Source organism: Oncorhynchus mykiss, chromosome 11, assembly GCF_057628025.1.
Source record: "Oncorhynchus mykiss isolate SJ-2025 chromosome 11, ASM5762802v1, whole genome shotgun sequence".
Lineage (NCBI taxonomy): Eukaryota > Metazoa > Chordata > Actinopteri > Salmoniformes > Salmonidae > Oncorhynchus > Oncorhynchus mykiss.
Genome location: NC_143032.1, coordinates 37,669,035 through 37,693,318, shown reverse-complemented (window position 1 = coordinate 37,693,318; position 24,284 = coordinate 37,669,035). Strand labels below are relative to the sequence as shown.

General features: G+C 44.9%; 1 protein-coding gene across 50 annotated transcripts in view; it reads right to left on the bottom strand.

Moving 5' to 3' along the window:
- Positions 1–2,635: 2,635 nt before the first annotated feature.
- Positions 2,636–24,284, bottom strand: part of LOC110535656 (protein scribble homolog) — a 117,766-nt gene continuing 96,117 nt past the window's right edge. For 10 of the 50 annotated variants that reach the window (XM_036935390.2, XM_036935406.2, XM_036935408.2 and 7 more), the window contains 14 exons: positions 22,441–22,509; positions 22,083–22,214; positions 21,294–21,413; positions 20,776–20,826; positions 19,721–19,883; positions 18,246–18,462; positions 18,002–18,094; positions 17,597–17,779; positions 11,753–11,899; positions 11,108–11,247; positions 10,822–10,859; positions 10,274–10,348; positions 8,454–8,508; positions 2,636–4,782 (listed from right to left, as the gene is read on the bottom strand). In XM_036935390.2, the coding sequence (XP_036791285.2) occupies positions 4,658–4,782; positions 8,454–8,508; positions 10,274–10,348; positions 10,822–10,859; positions 11,108–11,247; positions 11,753–11,899; positions 17,597–17,779; positions 18,002–18,094; positions 18,246–18,462; positions 19,721–19,883; positions 20,776–20,826; positions 21,294–21,413; positions 22,083–22,214; positions 22,441–22,509 (1,608 nt within the window). In that variant the 3' untranslated portion in view covers positions 2,636–4,657. Of the gene's footprint in view, positions 4,783–8,074; positions 8,137–8,453; positions 8,509–8,641; positions 8,801–10,273; positions 10,349–10,821; positions 10,860–11,107; positions 11,248–11,752; positions 11,900–17,596; positions 17,780–18,001; positions 18,095–18,245; positions 18,463–19,720; positions 19,884–20,370; positions 20,545–20,769; positions 20,827–21,293; positions 21,414–22,082; positions 22,215–22,440; positions 22,510–24,284 lie in introns of those variants that run through there. The other 40 variants (XM_036935397.2, XM_090190032.1, XM_090190036.1 and 37 more) reach the window with 24 other exon arrangements.

Below are 24,284 nucleotides of genomic sequence, written 5' to 3'. Positions count from 1 at the left end.
TTGCACAAAAAGGGCTTCACAGGCAAGGATATTTCTGCCAGTAAGATTGCACCTAAATCAACCATTGATCGGATCATCAAGAACTTCAAGGAGAGCAGTTCAATTGTTGTGAAGAAGGCTTCAGGGCTCCCATGAAAGTCCAGCAAGCGCCAGGACCGTCTCCTAAAGTTGATTAAGCTGAGGGATCTGGGCACCACCAGTACAGAGGTTGCTCAAGAATGGCGTGCATCTGCACGCACAGTGAGGCGAAGACTTTTGGAGGATGGCCTGGTGTCAAGAAGGGCAGCAAAGAAGCCACTTCTCTTCAGGAAAAACATCAGGGACAGACTGATATTCTGCAAAAGGTACAGGGATTGGACTGCTGAGGACTGGGGTAAAGTAATTTTCTCTGATGAATCCCCTTTGATTGTTTGGGGCATCCGGAAAAAAGCTTGTCCGGAGAAGACAAGGTGAGCGCTACCACCAGTCCTGTGTCATGCCAACAGTAAAGCATCCTGAGACTATTCATGTGTGGGGTTGCTTCTCAGGCAAGGGAGTGGGCTCACTCACAATTTTGCCCAAGAACACAGCCTTGAATAAAGAATGGTACCAACACATCCTCCGAGAGCAACTTCTCCCAACCATCCAGGAACAGTTTGGTGACAAACAATGCCTTTTCCAGCATGATGAACCCCCTTGCCATAAGACAAGTGATAACTAAGTGGCTCAGGGAACAAAACATAGATATTTTTGGTCCATGGCCAGGAAACTCCCCAGACCTTAATCCCGTTGAGAACTTGTGGTCAATCCTCAAGAGGCGGGTGGACAAACAAAACCCTACAAATTCTGACAAACTCCAAGCATTGATTATGCAAGAATGGGCTGCCATCAGTCAGGATGTGGCCCAGAAGTTAATTGACAGCATGCCAGGGCGGATTGCAGAGGTCTTGAAAAAGAAGGGCCAACACTGCAAATATTGACTCTGCATCAACTTCATGCAATTGTCAATAAAAGCCTTGAACACTTATGAAATGATTGTACTTAATATCTAAAGACACTGAGGCAGCAGACTTTGTGAAAATTAATATTTGTGTCATTCTTAAAACTTTTGGCCATGACTGTACATTCATCTAAACTCAGCAAAAAAAGAAAAGTCCCTTTTTCAGGAACCTGTCTTTCAAAGATAATTTGTAAAAATCCAAATAACTTTACAGATCTTCATTGTAAAGGGTTTAAACACTGTTTCCCATGCTTGTTCAATGAACCATAAAAAAAAAATATGAACATGCACCTGTGGAATGGTCATTAAGACACAGCTTACAGACGGTAGGCAATTAAGGTCACAGTTATGAAAACGTAAGACACTAAAGAGGCCTTTCTACTGACTCTGAAAAACATCAAAAGAAAGATGCCCAGGGTCCTTGCTCATCTGTGTGAACGTGCCTTAGGCATGCTGCAAGGAGGCATGAGGACTGCAGATGTGGCCAGGGCAATAAATTGCAATGCCCGTGCTGTGAGACGCCTAAGACAGCGCTACAGGGAGACAGGACAGACAGGTGATTGTCCTCGCAGTGCCAGACCACGTGTAACACCTGCACAGGATTGGTACAAACCCGAACATCACACCTTAGAGACAGGTACAGGATGGCAACAACTGCCCCGGTTACAACAGGAATGCACAATCCCTCAATCAGTGCTCAGACTGTCCGCAATAGGCTGAGAGAGGCTGGACTGAGGGCTTGTAGGCCTGTTGTAAGGCAGGTCCTCACCAGACATCATCGGTAGCAACTTCGCCTATGGGCACAAACCCACTGTCGCTGGACCAGACAGGACTGGCAAAAAGTGCTCTTCACTGACAAGTCGCAGTTTTGTCTCACCAGGGGTGATGGTCAGATTCGCATTTATCATCGATGGAATGAGTGTTACACCGAGGCCTGTACTCTGGAGCAGGATCGATTTGGAGGTGGAGGATCCGTCATGGTCTGGGGCGGTGTGTCACAGCATCATCTGACTGAGCTTGTTGTCATTGCAGGCAATCTCAATGCTGTGAGTTACAGGGAAGACATCTACCTCTCTCATGTGGTACCCTTCCTGCAGGCACATCCTGACATGACCCTCCAGCATGACAATGCCACCAGCCATACTGCTTGTTCTGTGCGTGATTTCCTGCAAGACAAGAATGTCAGTGTTTTGCCATGGCCAGCGAAGAGCCAAGATCTAAATCCCATTGAGCACATCTGGGACCTGTTGGATCGGAGGGTGAGTGCTAGGGCCATTCCCCCCAGAAATGTCCGGGAACTTGCAGGTGCCTTGGTGGGGTAGTGAGGTAACATCTCACAGCAAGAACTGGCAAATCTGGTGCAGTCCATGAGGAGGAGATGCACTGCAGTCCTTAATGCATATTGTGGCCAAACCAGATACTGACTGTTACTTTTGATGTTGACCCCCCCTTTGTTCAGGGACACATTATTCCATTTCTGTTAGTCACATGTCTGTGGAACTTGTTCAGTTTATGTCTTAGTTATTGAATCTTATGTTCATACAAATATTTATACATGTTAAGTTTGCTGAAAATAAACACAGTTGATAGCGAGAGGTAGTTTCTTTTTTTGCTGAGTTTAGATTATAGAATACAAAGACACAATGCAATGAATCAGCTTGTTAAATGAAAAGTAAACTTTTTTTATTCGTGAACCACAAAATAGACCTCTTTGGTTGTACAAATTCACTAGTTACAGTTTTGGATGAGCTTTGACCCCAGCACTTCTACCCTTTCCCTCTGACACATTTGGGAAAAATAGTCCCCCAAAATAATTCAAGAGAAGAGTGTAACCAAAAGGAAGTTCCAACAGTTGTTTGGCATAAAAAAATGTTATGAATCCCATTTTGTCTTAAGTTTTACCCACTACAGTAAGTAAAAAATAAAAATAAAAATTGTCAACCAATCGCAAATGTTATCATCCTAACTGAATTTCAGTCAGCGAAAGCAACGCAGAAAGATATGATTAGTACATTAAATTAAACACGAGTGCTTCTATCATGACTCTCCAACAAAGCTGCCATCAGATAACATCCATGACAGCAGCAGGTAAAGCAGAGGAAAGAGATTGAGAATGATGGTCGAATGAGATCCATTTCAAAAGGGATTAACAAAATGTCTTCTGCCTCTACAGGTTCTCCCAGTAAAGCCAATATATTGTACATGCAGAGAGAGAGAGAGAGAGAGGTAGGGAGAGAGCTCCCCAGTCCAGACACTTGCTTGGTCTTGGCTTAGTAGACTGGCTCAATTTCAACCGTACATTTAGCTTTCCATTCAGTATTTTGTACATTATTCACACAACAATAAAGGATTTTCAGTGGGTGTCAGATTTAAATTAATCAAAGGCAGATAAAAAAAAAAAGCAAACACCTGCTACCTTCACCGGTAAAATCTGGAAAACCATCCAGATAGGAGTGAGATTCACATTGACAAATGATTTCCACCAAAAGGGCAAGGAAAGTACCGTATATGTAAATGGAGATGAAGCTGAGATTATGTTCCTAAATTTACAGCCATTTTGAATAAAGACTAGTGGCTTATCTGTCCATGTGTATGTGGGTGTCTCTGCTGGTCTCTCCAGTGTAGTTACATTCTCGAGAATAGGAATGGGACAGAATTTGATAAACCTGGTCCAGGAAAGCTAGAGATCCTTTACTCTGATCCACCGAGATCAAACAACTGTACTGGGATCAGTATCCTACAAGTCTGTGACAGCATGTTCCTTGTAATGTACCAGTCAGAACCTGGTTAAGGCCTGTGCATCAGAGTGAAAACAAATGTATTCATTGTAAAATAAAATATATCTTGGTGATATGGATTAAACATGTGCTTGCCTCCTAAGATGTACATTTGAATTAATATGATATCATGATATGCATTGATGTCATTATGATAAATAAAATGATATGCATTGTTCTGTTGCACTCGAAAGTACAGGGGGTAACAACAATGTATTACAGGGGAGGCTTTAGAATCGAGTAATAAAATACAAGCAAAATAAATTATTTAAAAATAAACATGTTGTTTTCTAAGTAGTGTGGTAGTGCAGTTGAGATATGTATGTAGTGTTTAAAATGTGGAAGTGAAGGTAGCAGTATGTTCCCAATATATACACGCCCCCCCGAAGCCCGCTAAAAATCTTGACATTTCACAATATATTCATTGAAAACCTCAAAAATAGCATCTGAAAAATTAGTATTACATCTACACAATTCATATTTTTTCCTTTCTCTTCCAGAACACATTTTTCATTTAAAACAGCAAAAATCAGAGGGTCAAAAGTAAAAACATAAGTCACCTGTATAATTCAGCTACTAAAACGTAAACTGAAGAAAAATAACCCAAATAAAAAAGAGAATGGTATTTCTGAAGCGTAACGCTAGCTCCCCTCACCAGCCCTCCTCCTCCCTGGCCTCAGGAACGTTGGGCCTCATGTTCAGGCCAACACATCCTCAGACTGTAAAGGCAAGATATGACATTGTGTGTGTGTGTGTGTGTGTCTGTTGACTATCAGCATCATGGTCTCTGCAGTGGTTACATGGGACGCATCTCCCAAACCTGTGAGTGTGTGTAGTGACCCGGTGCCTCCTCTGTGTATGTATGTCTCCCAAGTCTCTTGTGGTAGATGTGTGTGATGTGTTATGTGGGCACGGCGGTCTCCAGGCTGCGGCAGCCCTGCCTCAGCTGGCGCGTGTTGCTGTAGAGGGCCATCTCCAGTGCTGAGGTGGCAGTGGGAACCTCAGTCCCGGGATCCGCAGCATGCACTGGCGGGCACAGAGAAACCAATATTAACATGACACCCTGGTGAATGACTAAACCTTTAAATCTAGGTTCCCCTTTCAGTGACTCATAGTGACCTCTAAGTCTCCCCCAATGCCAGCACTGTGGCAGTAGTGATGTGTAGTTTACGAACGATACATTCTTTTTGAAAGACTCTTTTTACTGACTTGAGAGTCATGACAATTTTGTCATGACAATGACTCATTCCAGACCAAATCCCCGTCATTCGCGTGAAGAAAAGACAGAAATACGGGGGACGGCGATCGGGGTGCCTTATCCGTTGGCGTTACCATCCGTTCGACGTGCAATCACTGGAGAATAAACTGGATGATCTCCGTTCGAGACTATCCTAACAACGGGACATTAAAAATTAATATATTACGTTTCACCGAGTCGTGGCTGAACAACGACACGGATAATATACAGTTGGCTGGGTTTTCCGTGCATCGGTAGGACAGAACAGCTACGTCTGGTAAGACGATGGGTGGGGGTGTGTGTATTTGTCAATAACAGTTGGTGCGTGATGTCTAATATTAAGGAAGTCTCAAGGTATTGCTTGCCTGAGGTAGAGTAACTCATGATAAGCTGTAGACCACACTAACTACCCCAGAGTTTATCTATATTTTTCATAGCCGTCTATTTACCACCACAAACCGATGCTGGCACTAAGACCGCACTCAATTAGCTGTATAAGGCTATAAGAAAACAAGAAATTAATCCAGAAGTGGCACTCCTAGTGGCCGGGGACTTTAATGCAGGCAAATGTAAATCAGTTTTACCAAATTTCTAACAGAATGTCACATTGCCAGAAGCATACCACCCTGCATCCCACTGCTGGCTTGGTCCTGGTCAGTCCCTGGATGGGAGACCACATGCTGCTGGAAGTGGTGCTGGAGGGCCAGCAGGAGGCACTCTTTCCTTTGTCTAAAAAATATCCCAATGCCCTAGGGCAGTGATTGGGGACATTGTCCTGTGTAGGGTGCTGTCTTTCGGATGGGATGTTAAACGGGTGTCCTGACTCTCTGAGGTCATTAAAGATCCCATGGCACTTATCGTAAGAGTAGGGGTGTTAACCCCGGTGTCCTGGCTAAATTCCCAAGCTGTACCTCACACCATCATGGTCACCTAATCATCCCCAGCTTACAATTGGCTCATTTATCCCCCTCTTCCCGCCTGTAACTATTCCCCAGGTCGTTGCTGTACATGAGAACATGTTCTCAGTCAACTTACCTGTTAAAATAAAAAATAAAACATGTGCAACCAGAAGAAAATAATAAAGGCTAGACCAACTTTACTCCACACACAGATGCATACAAAACTCTCCCTCGCTCCCCATTTGGCAAATCTGACCATAATTCTATCCTCCGGATTCATGCTTACAAACAAAAACTAAAGCAGGAAGTACCGGTGACTGGCTCAATACGGAAGTGGTCAGATAACACGGATGCTATGCTACTGGACTGTTTTGCTAGCACAGACTGGAATATGTTCCGGGATTCATCCAACGGCATTGAGGAGTTTACCACCTCAGTCGTCAGCCTCATCAATTGTATTGACAATGACATCCCCCCAGTCACCGTACGTACATATCCCAACTAGAAGCCATGAATTACAGGCAACATCCGCACCGAGCTAAAGGCTAGAGCTGCCGCTTTCAAGGAGCGGGACACTAATCCTGCCACTTATAAGAAATTATGCTATGCCCTCAGACAAACCATCAAACAGGCAAAGCATCAATACAGGACTAAGATTGAATCCTACTACACCGGCTCTGACGCTCGTCGGATGTCGCAGGGCTTGCAAACTATTACGGACTACAAAGGGAAACCCAGCCGCGAGCTGCCCAGGGACGCAAGCCTACCAGACGAGCTAAATGCCTTTTATGCTTGCTTCGAGGCAAGCAACACTGAAGAATGTATGAGAGCACCAGCTGTTCCAGACGACTGTATGATCACGCTCTCTGTAGCCGATGTGAGCAAGACCTTTAAACAGGTCAACATTCACAAGGCTGCAGGGCCAGACGGATTACCAGGATGTGTACTCAGAACATGTGCAGACCAACTGGCAAGTGTCTTCATTTACATTTTCAACCTCTCCCCTCTCCCAGACCGAGTCTGTAATAACTACAGTGGCAAGAAAAAGTATGTGAACCCTTTGGAATTACCTGGATTTCTGCATAAATTGGTCATAAAATTTTCTGATCTTCATCTAAGTACAACAATAGACAAACACACCATTCACAGGGGGTGTAGTGGAGCGGGTCGAGAGTTTAGTTCCTTGGTGTCCACATCACCAGCAAACTATCATGGTCCAAACACACCATTGATAGTTTGTCATAGACTGTTCTTTAAGCTACTGTACGGCAAGCTGTACTGGAGCATCAAGTCTAGGTCCAAAAGGCTCCTTAACAGCTTCTACCCCCAAGCCATAAGACTGCTGAACAATTAATCAAATGGCATCCAGACTATTTACATTGACCTGTTTATTATCTAGGCATAGTAACTTTACCCCTACCCATATGTACAAATTACTTCAACTAACCTGTACCCCTGCACATTGACTCAGTACTGGTACCCCCTGTATATAGCCTCATTATTGTTACTTTAAAAAAATATATATATATATTTTCTTAACTCTATTTCTTGAACTGCATTGTTGGTTAAGAGCTTGTAAGTAAGCATTTCACTGTAAGTTCTACACCTGTTGTGAGGAACCATCTAACATTAAGTTGTAAAATAAAAGGGGAGGTTCAGGTTAAGTCTTTGGTGTAGTCAATTTGAGTTCATGCAGGATCTGGATCTGCAGTAGTGTCAGTTTGTTTAACACACCAAATATTAATGTACAGCACTATAGAAAGTTTGACGGTAATGTTAGCTAATGTAGCTGGTTGACACGCGAGGAATGGTTAGCAGGCAAAGCCATCAATGGTAAAAGCAAACCCACTCCCAACGTTGGAAAAACATCCCTGATATGGCTTTAGCCTCCATAACGGTAGACACGGTTACAAAGGTTACAGACATATCAGGCCAAACCATGCCCGACTACTCTAAAAAGCTGAGAGCGGGAGAGAGCGGGAGAGAGCGAGAGAGAGCGAGAGAGAGCGAGAGAGAGCGAGAGAGAGCGAGAGAGAGCGAGAGAGAGCGAGAGAGAGCGAGAGAGAGCGAGAGCACTATGAACATATGGTCCGACTACGCTATGGTTTACCACACTTGACTAACAGGGGTACACAGCAGTTCACACACACTCGGGCCAAAGTTCAGAGGAACACACACGTACGCAAATGCACAGAAACCGTATGTGAATCCTACCAATAGGAGTTGCTTATCCCAGGAAGTCACCTGAATCAAAGGGATAAAAGTGATCAGGGTAACATATTGTACATTATTATGGGCTACGGTTGCAAAATTCTGGTAACTTTCCCAAAATTCCCAGATTTTCCAGATCCTAGGTGGAATTTTAGAAATCAGTAGGGAATAAGCAGAACATCTAGGAATCCTCCAACCAGGATTTCTGGAAATGTTGGTAAAGTTACCAGAAATGTTGCAACCCTAGGGCCAATTCTACTTAAAGCACCCTATTTTACCAACAGAGATGCTGGACCCTACTTGATGTGGTTGTCAAGAGGTTTTGTTGACCCTGACCCGCTGACACTCACCTGGGTTACTGGAGCCATCGTCAATGAACTGAATGTCATCGACCACGTCAGGGGACTGCAAGAGAAGGACACAGAGAGTGTGTGTGAGTGGATGACGGCTAGGGGATGTGGCCACCTATTATCCCAGGAACACCGTCACCAAGTTGGGCTAGGGGACTGGTAGTGGGTAGGTGTGGGTCTTTCTCCCAGGCGGTCACAGTGGCAGCAAGGGTGCAGAAGGTAGGTTCCACTTGGCCACAGCAGTCTGGTCAGGATGACGTTAGGATTGGGGGAGGTTAAATGGAGGCTTGTGTTAGTCCATCAGTTCCGGGGGTTGTTCCATCTCACAGGCAAAGCGCAGGGAGCAGCTGTTCACAGGCAAGGAACCATTACAAGACACTTAGCCGAACCACAGTCACCAACGCGGCAGAGAAAATCACAGCACAGCCCAGCCCACTACACAGGTCTCTCCCACTGGACTAAGCACACATACAATAGCCCATTTTTGGTGTGAATTCAAACACATACCTTGCTTCCCAGTTCTCCACAACACTTCTCCCTAAGTGTGCACTCGCATCATCACAGGGAGTGTGCATGACAAGTGCACACATCGGGAGAAGTGTGGAGAACAAGGTTGCACACATACCGTACACTGAGGTCTATACACACTGTTAAGCTCAGTAACCGTATGCCAGAAATGATGCACATTCCAGTGTCCTCCTGAGTTTGTGAGAAGCATATCAGTATCAGAGAAGCCTATTGGTCTCTACAGTAGTTCTACTGAATTTAGATCACGAGGCCTCAAGACAAGGCAAGCTTGCTTAAAGAACAGCAAATTATTAATTGAACGGGTGGAGCTATTAGAGTTAAGAACAGCACGTTAAATGTAGAACTCCACGGCCAAATTACATTGGGAGCAGTGGAGGAATACTTGGCGGCCTTTCATTGAGGAAGACTGATTGATAAAACAACCCACAGAGACCGGAAAAAAAGACTGATAGCAGTACATACTACAAAATACTGGACCAGAAACCACCACAACCACTGAGAAATAAGTCTCCCTGACCCCCAAGGAACCCCCTGTAGAATCATCCGTACGCAGTCTGAGATCCAAGCTTAGGGAGACCTCATTGAGTTTAGCCCAGGAAGTTCCCATCACCCATGTTGGTTAAGTGATAGACTGGAAAATACTTTGCACTGGGAGTCAAGAGCATGACAGGACACGAGATCCCAAAATATGTGTTGTTGTGATACAGGGAGAGGTGATCAGGAACCAGGACAGACACGTAAATGAGCCCCAGCCATGGAGAGATATGGAGAGCTGGTGAGAGTGGCTGAGAAGGAGGGAGAGATGCAGGATCTGGGCAGTTTCCTCAAGAAGCTGGTTAGTGGGGCTCAAATCACTGGTTGGTGAATGTTGATTTTGCCTGGTTGAGGCTGGTTGTTTGGAAATAACTGAAGGTGATTGGATGGTGAGTGGGAGAAAAGGGATGGAGATAAAGCTTTAAGCAGAGGTGAGAGGTCACCCTGATAGAAAACTGACCCAGGACCTGATTTGATTACGTGGTCAGTAGCTTACTGGTGTATTAGCGTATTAGCATTATATTTTCAAGATCCATTCATCAACTAAATCGGAGGCAGCAACTAACAAGCCAAATCCCCAGAATGAAGCACTGAATAATCAATCAGGGGGAAAGCCAAAATGGCGGCAGCTGTTGAAGCAGTGGCACCACCAGTGCTGCTGTAAGGACCAAAGGGGAGAGAGGGGGACTGGGGCGGAGGCAGAAGGGAAAGTCAGGGGGAGGGGTCTGGGGCCTGGGAGCTCAGCATGCAGTCAATACCTGGATGTCGTATACGGGTTTGGAAGAAGGAATGGCAGCAAACTGTCGGTAGTCAAACTTATTTTCTGACAGGGACTAGAAGGACAGCAAAATGGAATGAGTAGAGGAAGAGGTGAGGAAAGAGGAAGAGTGAAGGATAGGGACAGGTAAAGGGAAAGAGGGAGGGAGAAGGATGGATGACTCAGCGGCGTGGCTTGTTTAGAGAGGGATTTGATTGGCTGTAGTGATGATCCAGGCATTTGATAGGCTGAAGTGATTGTGTACAATGGTGGCGAAGCATTTCAATGCGCCTTAAAGCCCATCAAAACAACTTTGTCTACAAATAAGCACACTTTAGATGATGGAACATCTCTAACCGGAACAGCTACTTAAAAGATAAGGAAGGCAAAAGTTAGACTGTGACATTGTTATTCTCAACAAAAATTTGCTCTGGTTGTCCAAGCAACAATCTGAAGTCTCTATTACCCTGGATTGAAATACGTCAGTGGAGACATCTCTATGAACTCTGACATTTAACAAACAAACGCAGTAGAGAACTCAGTTCTTACCAGTCTGCCTGGTGACGTTACTCCTTGTGGACTGAAATCTGTTAGACAAAGGTTAGGACACTATTAGTCGATTGAGGTCTGGTATTGAGTGAGAGGCTGCATCCCAAACGGCAACCTATTCCCTATATGTATTTTTTTTTTTACCAGGGCCAATAGGACACAGGTCAAAAGTAGTGCAATATACAGTGAATAAATAGGGTGCCATTTGGGACGCAGACATTGAGTGAGAGTGAATTAATGTAGGTGCTAAGCTGTGTGAGAGTGTATGCGATGGCCACTGATGTACCTTCCAGAGGGGTGGGGGATGGCGTGAGGGCGGGCGAGGGCGACTCGGCCAGCTGGTCCAGTGTGCCACGCTTCTTTCCCTCCCTGGACTTAGCGATGACCATCTGAGCCTTCAAAGCATCCTGCTCCAGAGACTTCATCCTGTTGGTGAGAGAGAGAACACCGTCAGATAGAGAGATGGACCGGAGAGGGAGAGACAGAAAGAGTGGAAAAATTAGGACAGGACAGAGAGAAAACTAGGACACGTTGCTCTAATGGAGTGGGGAGGACAACCAGAAAACAGCAGATGTTGGGTGCTCCTTGTCCTGGCCTGCGGTGGTTCACTCAATGCAGAAAATGCTTGTTATTAAAACTAAAGTATAAAAGTACAAGACCAGCGTGGCAGCATCCAGGAGAAGGACTACTTAGGCGGGCCCTCCCCTCAGACTGCTACAGCCACACTGGAGGCAGTATGTTAGTATGATGAAAGATGCATTAAAACCAAGAGAAGAGCGAGAGAAAGAAAGACAGCGATTGAGATGTAGAATGAAACAAAGTGAGAGAGAAAGGAAGCAAGCTAGCTGAGTCAATGCCCCCCCCCCCCCCAAACCAAAGCACCCCAGGCAGCAATAACCCCACAATGAAATGCGGGCCAGGGTGAGCAGACCTGAGCTGGGAGGCAGCGGAAGAGGCGGCTGCGTTTTGGGACTGAGGGGGTGGCGCGGTGCCCTGAGACGCCCTCACTCGCGACTGGTAGAGCCTCTTAGCCAGGTCCTGCTCATACTGCCTAACATCCTCCTCTAGGCCATAGGGCCTGCACCCACAACGAGGGGGAAGGTGGGCAGGGAGAGGGGGAGGAGGAAGAAGAGGAAAGGAACACGCACAGAGGGACAGGGCACACAGAGGAAAAAAACACAGAGATGGGCAGTAAAACATTGAAACGAATAGGAGAGAGTCAGGAGAAAACCAATGAGACCAGTCTAGTAGTAAGAGATGAAAACAGTGAGAGGGAGGATTTCAAAAGTAGATACGCAGCCTTCAGAAAGTATTCACACCCCTAGACTTTTCCATTTTTTGTTGTGTTACAGCCCGAATTGAAAATGGATCAAATTTAGATGGTCACTGGACCACATAAAATATTCCATAATGTCAAAGTTGAATTATGCTTTCAGAATTGTTTACCATTTAATAAAAAAGGAAAAGCTGAAATGTGTTGAGTCAATAAGTGTTCAACCCGTTTGTTACGGCAAGGCTAAGATCAGGAGTAAAAATGTGCTTAATAAGTCCCACAGTGCATTGGGAAAGTATTTAGACCCCTTGACTTTTCCACATTGTGTTACGTTACAGCATTATTCTAAAATTGATTAAATATTTTTTTCCCCTCATCTATCTACACACAATACCCCAAAATGAAAAAGCAAAAACAGGTTTTTAGAAATGTTTTTAAATGAAATATCACATTTCCATAAGAATTCAAATCCTTTACTCATGACTTTGTTGTAGCACCTTTGGCAGCGATTACAGCCTCAAGTCTTCATGGGTATGACGCTACACATTTGACACCTGTACCGGTTCTAGGAAGAGTCTTGGTGGTTTCAAACTTCTTCCATTTAAGAATGATGGAGGCCACTGTGTTCTTGGGGACCTTCAATGCAGCAGAAACTTTTTGGCACCCTTCCCCAGATCTGTGCCTCGACACAATCCTGTCTCTGATCTCTATGGACAATTCCATTGACCTCAAGGCTTGGTTTTTGCTCTGACAGGCACTGTCAACTGTGTGACCTACTCTTAAAAGGTGTGTGCCTTTCCAAATCATGTCCAATCAATTGAATTTACCACAGGTCGACTCCAAACAAGTTGTCGAAACATCCTCAAGGTTGATCAATGGAAACATGAAGTACCTGAGCAATTTGAGACACAATTGGAGTTTCTCAAAGCAAAGGGCCTGAAGACTCATGTCAATAAAGTATCAGTTGTTTTATACATTTGTAAACATGTACAAAAACCTGTTTTCGCTTTGTCTTTATGGGGTAGTGTGTGTAGATTAGTATAAGTATAAGGCTGTAACGTAACAAAATGCAGAAAAAGGGAAGGGGTCTTAATACTTTCCGAAGGCACTGTAAGTCTCACAAGTTGCATGGACTCACTCTGTGTGCAATAACAGTGTTTAACATGATTTTCCTACAACGGGTTGGTCAAAACAAGCATTGTGATTGGCTTAGAACGCGTCTCTCGACCATACTAAAAAAAACATTTTGCACCGGTAAGCCTATGACACAAAAATGGGAATCTTGTTTTCTGTTCCATCTGAGAAATCATGCTCATCCACTGTCCCATCAGCACAGCCAGCCAATTCATTAACTTGACCTCCACTGTAAAGGGATTATTATTTCCACGCTTCTAGCCTAACATTTAGTTGAAACAACGTTGCTGTCTGTCTCTAGACATTTGCAACATAGTTTCAATATTACACTGAACAACAATATAAATGCCGAGGAGGTATTTCTGTCTGTAATGTGGGTTTTTCCCTTCTGTGGGGAAAAAAACATTTTGATTGGCTGGGCCTGGCTGCCAAGTGGTGGGCCTATGCTCTCCCAGGCCCAGCCACGGCTGCAACCCTGCCCAGTCATGTGGAATCCATAGATTAGGGCCTAATGAATTTATTCCAATTGACTGATTTCCTTACATGAACTGTAACTCAGTAAAATCGTTGAAATTGTTGCGTTTATATTTTTGTTCAGTATATACACTGCTCAAAAAAATAAAGGGAACACTAAAATAACACATCCTAGATCTGAATTAATGAAATATTCTTATTAAATATTTTTTTCTTTACAGGTCTGGATTTGGAGTCACACTCAAAATTAAAGTGGAAAACCACACTACAGGCTGATCCAACTTTGATGTAATGTCCTTAAAACAAGTCAAAATGAGGCTCAGTAGTGTGATCTCCTGAGGGATCTCCTCCCAGACCTGGACTAAAGCATCCGCCAACACCTGGACAGTCTGTGGTGCAACGTGGCGTTGGTGGATGGAGCGAGACATGATGTCCCAGATGTGCTCAATTGGATTCAGGTCTGGGGAACGGGCGGGCCAGTCCATAGCATCAATGCCTTCCTCTTGCAGGAACTGCTGACACACTCCAGCCACATGAGGTCTAGCATTGTCTTGCATTAGGAGGAACCCAGGGTCAACCGCACCAGCATATGGTCTCACAAGGGGTCTGAGGATCTCATCTCGGTACCTAATGGCAGTCAGGCTACCTCTGGCGAGCACATGGAGGGCTGTGCGGCCCCCCAAAGAAATGCCACCCCACACCATGACTGACCCACCGCCAAACCGGTCATGCTGGAGGATGTTGCAGGCAGCAGAACGTTCTCCACGGCGTCTCCAGACTGTCACATGTGCTCAGTGTGAACCTGCTTTCATTTGTGAAGAGCACAGGGCGCCAGTGGCGAATTTGCCAATCTTGGTGTTTTCTGGCAAATGAAAAACGTCCTGTACGGTGTTGGGCTGTAAGCACAACCCCCACCTGTGGGCGTCGGTCTGTTTCTGACCGTTTGAGCAGACACATGCACATTTGTGGCCTGCTGGAGGTCATTTTGCAGGGCTCTGGCAGTGCTCCTCCTTGCACAAAGGCAGAGGTAGCGGTCCTGCTGCTGGGTTGTTGCCCTCCTCCGGCCTCCTCCACGTCTCCTGATGTACTGGCCTGTCTCCTGGTAGCGCCTCCATGCTCTGGACACTACGCTGAGACACAGCAAACCTTCTTGCCACAGCTCGCATTGATGTGCCATCCTGGATGAGCTGCACTACCTGAGCCACGTGTGTGGGTTGTAGACTCCATCTCATGCTACCACTAGAGTGAAAGCACCGCCAGCATTCAAAAGTGACCAAAACATCAGCCAGGAAGCATAGGAACTGAGAAGTGGTCTGTGGTCACCACCTGCAGAACCACTCCTTTATTGGGGGTGTCTTGCTAATTGCCTATAATTTCCACCTGTTGTCTATTCCATTTGCACAACAGCATGTGAAATGTATTGTCAATCAGTGTTGCTTCCTAAGTGGACAGTTTGATTTCACAGAAGTGTGATTGACTTGGAGTTACATTGTGTTGTTTAAGTGTTCCCTTTATTTTTTTGAGCAGTGTATTTAATCTCCACTGTCCTCTTGAAAATGAACGTATTTTCTCAGCCAGTCGAAATATACTGTAACGACCCTGGGCCCAGGGTCGTTACAATACATTTTGATGGATAAAAAGAAATAAATGTAAATCGAAAAACAGGTGAAATGAAATGCAGCTGTTATTCTAGCTGCACGGTTTACAGGCAGCATGGCAACGGCACATTTAGAAAGAACGACTGGGTCGCGCCCATACATATAGAACATAGACTTCACGACTGTGTCACGTTTTTGGCAACCTAACCAATAGAATGAACAGACATTTTTTCTCAGCCAGTCGAAAACAAAGACATTTCAATAGAAAAACTGGTCAAACGTCATGAAATGCAGATAGTTTGCTGTTTTACCAGCTTCAGTTTGAAGTGATTACATTAGCTGTGTAGTTGGGCTAGCTCCTCTGAACAGTGTGCTGACGAGAGAGCACATGTTATATGCCAGGCGAAATCCAAAACAGCTTAAACAAATGCACATGCACCTACTTTGTGGTTATTCTAGCTGCACTGTTTGACCTGACTGTTTAGCAGTAGTTGGCTGGCAAGCAATGGATTAGAGCATGGCAACCAAAACACTTGCCAGCCAGCATGGCAACCGAACACTTAGAATGAACGACTGGGTCGTGTCCACACATATATAACAAAAACGACTGGGTCGCATCTCTGGCAGCCTAACCGACAGAATGAACGGCCAGCCGGCTTGGCTAGCAACAGAGGACTAGGCCTATATTTTTGTTCAGTGATGAAACAGGCAGGGAGCAGGTCTCGAACCCTTCTAGCCCAAAGTCCAGCGCGCTATCGACTGTGGCAATGTCCCTCAGCCGAGCAGTGAATTTCTAACAGATTCGACCACAAAGGCCAGGGAGGTTTTCCAATACCTCGCAAAGGGAATAAATTGGTAGATGGGTAAAATAATAACGAAACTAAATATCTCTAGAGTGTAGTGAGGTTATTAATTACACTTTGGATGGTGTATCAATACACTCAATCACTACAAAGATACAGGCATCCTTCCTAACTCAGTTGCCGGATAGGAAGGAAACTGCTCAGGGATTTCACCATGAGGCCAACGATGACTTTAAAACAGTTACAGAGTTTGATGGCTGGGATAGGCGACTGGATCAACTGAGGATGAATCAACAACACTGTAGTTACGCCACAATAATAACCTCAATGAGTGAAAAGGAGGAAGCCTGTACAGAATAAAACTATTCTAAAACATGCATCCTGTTCGCAACAAGGCACTAAAGTAAAACTGCAAAAGATGTGGCCAAGAAATTAACTTTATGTCCTGAATATGTTTGAGGCAAGTCGAACATAACACATTACTGAGTACCACTCCCCATATTTTCAAGCATGGTGGTGGCTGCATTATGTTATGGGTATGCTAGTCATCAGCAAGGACTCAGGACTTTTTTTTAGGCTAAAAAGAAACGTAATAGAGCTAAGCACAGGCAAAATCCTATAGGAAAACCTGGCTTTACAACGGACACTGGGAGACAAATTCACACTTCAGCAGGACAATAACCTAAACACAAGGCCAAATATACAGAGGAGTTGCTTACCAAGACGACATTGAATGTTCCTGAGTGGTAGTTACAATTTTGACTTATCTCTGCTTGAAAATCTATGGCAAGACTTGAAAATGGCTGTCTAGCAATGATCAACAACCAACTTGACAGAGCTTGAAGAATAAAAAAATATATAATATGCAATAATATTGTACAATCCAAGCGTGGAAAGCTCTTAGAGACTTATCCAGAAAGCCTCACAGCTGTAATCACTACCAAAGGTGATTCTAACATCTATCGACTCAGGGGTGTGAATACTTACATAAATAAGATGTCTGCATTTCAATTTCAACAAGTTTGCTAAGATATCTAAAAACATGGTTTTCACTTTGTCATTATTATGTATTGTCTGTAGATGGGTGAGAGCATGGCGCTTGCAACGCCAGGATTGTGGGTTTGATTCCCACAGGGGACCAGTATGCACTCCTAACTAAGTCACTTTGGATAAGAACCTCTGCTAAATGACTCAAATGTCAAATATTATAATGTATTTAACCTTTATTTAACTACCCAAGTTCCTTTAAGAGGAATCTTTGATAATCAGTCACTATAACGCGAGGAAAAGATAAGAAACACGACATCTGACAAAAGCAAAAATAGTAGAAACACAGAAAAATAGATTGGGAAGGCAAAGAGGAATCTCCTAGTTCTCTACATAGCTCAGTATTTAGAGCATATTGATCTATGTCTCTTTATTTTGTTCACACATATTCAAATGTACTTTTGTGATTGTGTGTGTGACCTGATTCTGTGTGTGTAAGTGTGTACCTTGCTGCCCTCCACAAGGCTCTCTTCTCGGCTTCCAGAGCCCGTTTCTCGGAGGGGGAGAGGTCCTTGTCTCCAGCTGGGGCCAGCTCTGGACTCTGCATCCTCAGCCGCTCCTGTTGCCTCCGTTCTGCCTTGGCTGTCCGGATGGGAGCCCCCGACTCTCCAGGGTACACTGGGATCAGACTGGGTGGAGATGGAGGAACACAAAATGTCAAAACACACTGCTAACACTCCACATAACACCTCACACACACTGCAGGAGACTTGGGAGTCACACACACAGAAGAGGTGCTGAGTCACTACACACACAAGTTTGGGAGATGCGTCACCACTGCAAAGACTATAATAATCAACACATACATGAATTTGTGATTTAAAATCTAGGACATGTTTGGTTGTCTTTACCCAGTCATGGAGTTGGGCCTCTGCTGCTCCAGCTTGAAGCTCTCCTCTAAGGAAATCCTCTGAGAGTCTCCTTTACCATCCACTGACGAGGGCCTATGGGCACAAACATATAACATATGTGAGGGAACATTTAAATAAAAAAAACTCACAATATAATCTTCCATTACTCAAAACAAAGGCAATCAAATCAATCTTCATTTAAAGTACATTTCCTAATAAATTCAAGAGAAAAGGCTGTATGTACCCTGAGCTACCACAGTAGCTAGGGGGTGTGGCGCTGTAGCTGGGGGGCGTGTTACAGTGCCTGCGGGGGGTGGCTACAGGCTCCACCTTGTACTCCACCCCGTCCAGCACCACTTTGCCCGTGGCCTTCAACACTCCCATCTGCTTCACCAGGTCATCCTCCTCCTCGTCATCTTCATCCATCAGGTACTCCCGTGCCCGCTGCTCGAATCTCCTCTCTGGGATTGTAGAAACATAGTTCCATTAGGATTCCATTCATCAGAGCTTATGCTGCGTTCATAACAAGTGGGAAACTCTGAAAATACTACTTGTAAACTGGGTTGCTTGGATTGACATGCTTTGAACTCGTTGAGAATGCTGCGTCAACCTGCACTAAAAGTACAGCTTCCATGCTTGTAAACAAATTAGTGTTCAAAAACCAGATGAACAGATTAAAAATATATATATAAATATTGTTTTTGGGTTGCATTTAAATAATGTTTTGTTGTTGCATTTAACTGCCAAAAATGCTGTTATCGAGGTCATTTCTATTGTATGTGACGTCAGCGTCAGAGTTTAGCATGTGAGAAGCCACCACCACTAACATACTGTGGCTGCTGCCAACATACTGACTCAACTCCAGCCACTTTAATAATGGAAATTGATGTAAAAAATTTTTTATCACTAGCCACTTTAAACAATGCCACTTAATATAATGTTTACATACCCTACATGACCCATCTCATATGTATATACTGTACTCTATATCATCTACTGCATCTTTATGTAATACATGTATCACTAGCCACTTTAAACTATGCCACTTTATGTTTACATACCCTACATTACTCATCTCATATGTATATTCTGTACTCGATAACATCCACTGCATCTTGCCTATGCCGTTCTATACCATCATTCATTCATATATCTTTATGTACATATTCTTTATCCCTTTACACTTGTGTGTATAAGGTAGTAGTTGTGGAATTGTTAGGGTAGATTACTCGTTGGTTATTACTGCATTGTCGGAACTAGAAGCACAAGCATTTCGCTACACTCGCATTAACATCTGCTAACCATGTGTATGTGACAAATAGAATTTGATTTGAGCTCAGATGAGACCATTTCCCACTTACTAATTACCAGTTGGAGGGGCGATCAAGTAGATATTTCCAAGTCGCATGCTGGTATTTAAGAATTTAAGATATGTTATGAAGGCAGCATTAGTCTCTCTGACCAAAATGAACCAGAGAGTTGTACCATTTTCAGAAGGGGGTAGAGTTGCAAGATTCCTGTAAGTTTCCCCAAAAATATTTTCCGTAATTCCTGGAGTAGTACCGGAATCATGAAGATTAAGCAGCAAATTCAGAATCCTCCAACCAGGATTTCTGCAAAACCTGGGAATGTTGGGAAAGTTACCTAGAAATGTGCAACCCTAGAAGGGGGTGAAGGGTATTATTTGGGCTTGAAATAAAGGAGCTGGCTGGCACAAACCTTCCTCCTCCCTCATCTTCTTCAGGTCGTCTGCTCCAACCAGGGACACGCGGCCTTTGGGCTTGGTGTCGGGCGTCTGCTGCTTCATGTCGATCTCAAAGTACTTCTGTCTGTCCCTGAAGGAGCGCTGCGCCAGGTCGTCTCTGCCACCAGGTGATGGAGTCTGTGGGAGAGGGGACCACGGGGATAGGGTGGTTAGGATGGTGGAAGAGGGGGACAGAGGTTGGTTTCGACTTGCCCAATCAAATGTTCAATGGACACAGACATAAGCCAGATCCCACAACAAAGTCCATAAAAATATGAGGATTTTTTTTTTATAAACTGAAATACTTTGATTTGACCATTTCAATTGAGAATTATCACAGAGTTATGAAAGTTTTACTGTATATCCAGCACAGTATTCATTGATTGTTAAGCAGGTGGGAAAAACTAGGCATTAAAATTAGGCAGTCGAATCACAACCCAACACCACTAGCTACGATTGATTCTGAGGATGATTTATTGACAGGATCCCACCTCTGACACCAAATGTAGCACCACCGCCCCTTCCCACTGTAAGTAACAGTGATATAGACACTGCAATCACCACCAAAGCAAAGGAGACCACAGCCCGATCTGAGCTTTTATTGGGGGCACCCATGGTGGGGCACCTTTACAACCATGTCCATGGAGGCTCTGTAGAGGCGTGGCGCTGCTGCCAGACTCATATAGTCCAGACAGTCAGAGGAGAGGGAGGGTCGGGGAGAGACGGGGGCTGCCTGACCCATACCCATTCCACCGTCCCCCTCTACCTCATCCTCAAACACCTCGTTGTTCAGCTCAGGCTGAAAGAACCACATGTACAGAAGTGGTCTCGTCACCGAAGTGTCAGCCAAATGGGACATGACCAACCGCCAATGTCACTTTAAGCAGGTTTTATCGGCACTTTTTCAACGTCTTCTAATTAACACACACTGACCTGCATTGCCATTCAAACTCATTCGATGTCACACAGACAACAAAAATCACACGTATGACCATTCATTTGTATTGTCACTGGTGGTACAAACGCTAACCTCTGGAGAAGGCTGATTGTGGTGGACGTTGTTCCTCTGGCCAAACAGATCCTGTCGATAAGACACAGAAGAGAACGTGTGAGAGGGAAACAGGAGGCAGCCATTGGAACAGACAGAAAGACAGACTGTGGAGAGGCACAAACATAGGAATAGAATCAGAGATGAATCTATTTCTATGGACACAAAGCAGGCAAGGTGATGAGAATGGTTGAGATGGGACTTCTCAGCACAGACAGACGGCTGATGATCAATGATCGCTTTCAGAATGGAAATTGTGAACATCACGCACCACCAGTACAAAAACAAAGAGTACAACACAACTGCATTCCAACACAGTACGGAGCACGGTTACAGGCCCAGACGGGGGGGGGGGGGGGGGGGGGGGGGACAGGCTTTGAGGGGGGGGGGGGGCTGCGTCAGTCGTGAAGGGGGGGCCGGAGCGACTAAAACAGTGACGACGACCATCACAGCATGCTGGCTGGGGCCCACGGGGTGTCTGGGTGGGGCGACCTGCCTACCTGCGGGGGAGGCTCCAGCACGGCCAGCCAGTGAGGCACGGCGGCGAATGCCTTGTATGCCTGCTTGGGGTTCAGGGGGAACTCATCGATCGTGTCGGGGGAGGGGGCACGAGGCTGCAGCTGGGAGGGGGGGGGGGGTCCATGAAGTGGGAGGAGCAAAAGGGAAGAGAGGAACAAGGAGAGGGGCAGACTATGAGAAAAAAACTGAAGAGCTGAAGAAGACAGCGTGAGAACAAGGTGGAGAAACGATGATGCGAAGGGGGATGTGCAAGAGACAGACAGTAGGGGTGGGCGAATGAGGCTGTGCCTGCCTTGTTGAAGATATGGCACTCAGATAATGTGTGCGCAACTCGGCGGCGGTGGCATTATATACAGGAACATGGGAGATTGTTGAGATTGCTGAGATTCAACCCATAGCTGCTTTATAGCAGTTGGATGATGAAGTAGGGTTAGCCCAATCACCAGATGGAATGAAACATTTCAGAACTCCCCTGTGAGCCATTGGTTGGCTCTGGCTACAGTAGTAGCGACTTAGATAAATCTTGCTGAGAATGCAAGTCCACTTTTACGCCGCTTGTCTTCAACAACAGTGCTTTTACAGCGAGTCCCTGTGCGCGAATGAATGCATGGACAGGGACCCAGCTCAAACTCCTTGGTAAGTAGCTTCTACAAATAGTAGGAAATAGTTGCGATGAACATCAATGACACTGCTGTGAGACGGCACCCATGATCGGGGGTGGGTGGGGGGGGGGTCTCACCCTCACCCTACGTGGTGGTGAGGGGTCTTACAAAGGTCTGAGAGTTGATGGGGGAGGGGCCATGCTGGAAGGGATTGGGGCTGCTGTGCCCGTCCGGAGTGGCTGGAGAGGTGATCGGCCGCCCGCCACCACGGGAGAGGGGCTGGATGGCACCTGGCCTTGTCTGGAAGGGAAAACCACAACAAAAGACGTTATCGTCATATATTTCTATGCAGGCTATGTCCAAAATGGCACCCTATTCCCTTTTTCTAGAGACTTAGGGTGCAATTTGGGATGGAACAACAGTCTGAGCACGGAGAACAGACTATGAATGTTTACTGTCAATGATGGACAGTGAGAGTACAGATCTTGCCCCATTCATTCTCTATGACTGGATTTAAGGTCAATACCTCATAGGGACTCAGTGGTGAGATTTCCTCCTTGGCAGGCAGTGCAGTAGGGGTGAAATGAATGCTTGCCTGAAAAAAGAAATACAGAATAATGCATGGAGTTGACATGACGGCTTACATGACAAGCCACACACCCCGATGCTAATATTTCAACATAGGTGTAGGGTGAAGTTACCCCTAGACGGTGTTCCTGGGTCAGTTTTGGGGATAGGAAACTGATACTAAATGTGTTCCCAGAGGAAAACTTCACCCCGGAGCTTTCAACATACAGGCGCGCTTTCTACAGGCGCAAACATGGATCTCACACAAACGTGCACACAAAATAAAAATGGTTTTGCAATTACTACCCTGACTTGAGCTACCCTGACGATGCAAAATGAACACTAGCTCTGAAATCTGTAACACATACGCTCTGAAGCTGAATAACGTGCAGTAGCTCAGAGCTAGGGCTGTGACGGTCATGGATTTTTGGATGACGGTAATTGGCCAGCCAAATGACCGCTGTCGCCGTAATAACCGTTCTCACTGCATGTGCTTCCATAGAAATATAATTAATAGAATGGGCATCCCCATTCAAGTACATAATGGCATAATTGTATTTTATTTTATACTTATGTTACCAGGGAAGTTGAATGAGAACACATTCTCATTTATATCATAACCCGGGGAATAGTTACAGGGGAGAGGAGGGATGAATGAGCCAATTGGAAGCTGGGGATGATTAGGTGGCCATGACAGTATGAGGGCTAGATTGGGAATTCAGCCCGGACACCAGAATTCAGCCCGGACACCAGGGTTAACACCCCTACTCTTACAACAAGTATATATATATTTTTAAACCAAAGGAAAGAGTGTCTCCTATTGGCCCTTTAACACCACTTCCAGCAGCATCTGGTCTCCCATCCAGGGCCCCACCAGGACCAACCCTATTTCGCTACAGAGGCAAGTGAGCAGGTATGGTGGTATGCTGCCAGCAATTGGTGGACTGGCAGCCATTGTGAGTGTACCCACTACCCATAGGAGCAAAGGAGGAAGTGTACCCATCAATATGTGCTGTGATTTGTTGATTCAACTCAACTGACATTACAAAAAATACATTCCATTGGACACAGTTAAAATATTTCTACATTATCATGGAAATGATTTCATCACAATACAGGGCATTCCGAGTTTACCAGTCAAATTGCCAGGGTTAGCGGTTCCAAGACTGTTCTATTCATTATAATCCTATGTGCTGCTGTTGGATTGTGGGGGGTGTTGCCTAGGTTACCGAAGATCATTTGCTACAACACCTTTTTTTATTACTATATACAGTACGAGTCAAAAGTTGACACACCTACTCATTCAAGTTTTTTAAATTATTTTTTTTACTATTTTCTACATTGTAGAATAATAGTGAAGACATCAGAACTATGAAATAACACACATGGTATCATGTAATAATCAAATAAGTGTTAAATCAAAATATATTATATTTGAGATTCTTCAAAGTAGCCACCCTATGCCTTGACAGCTTTGCATTCTCTCAACCAGCTTCATGAGGTAGTAACCTGGAATGCATTTCAATTTATAGGTGTGCCTTGTTGAAAGTTAATTTGTGGAATTTCTTTCCTTCTTAATGCGTTTGAGCCAATCAATTGTGTTGTGACAGAAGATAGCCCTATTTGGTAAAAGACCTAGAACAGCTAAAATAAGCAATGAGAAACGACAGTCCATCATTACTTTAAGACATGAAGGTCAGTCAATACGGAACATTTCAAGAACTTTAAAAGTTTCTTCAAGTGCAGTCGCAAAAACCATCGAACACTTAGATGAAACTGGCTCTCATGAGGACTGCCACAGGA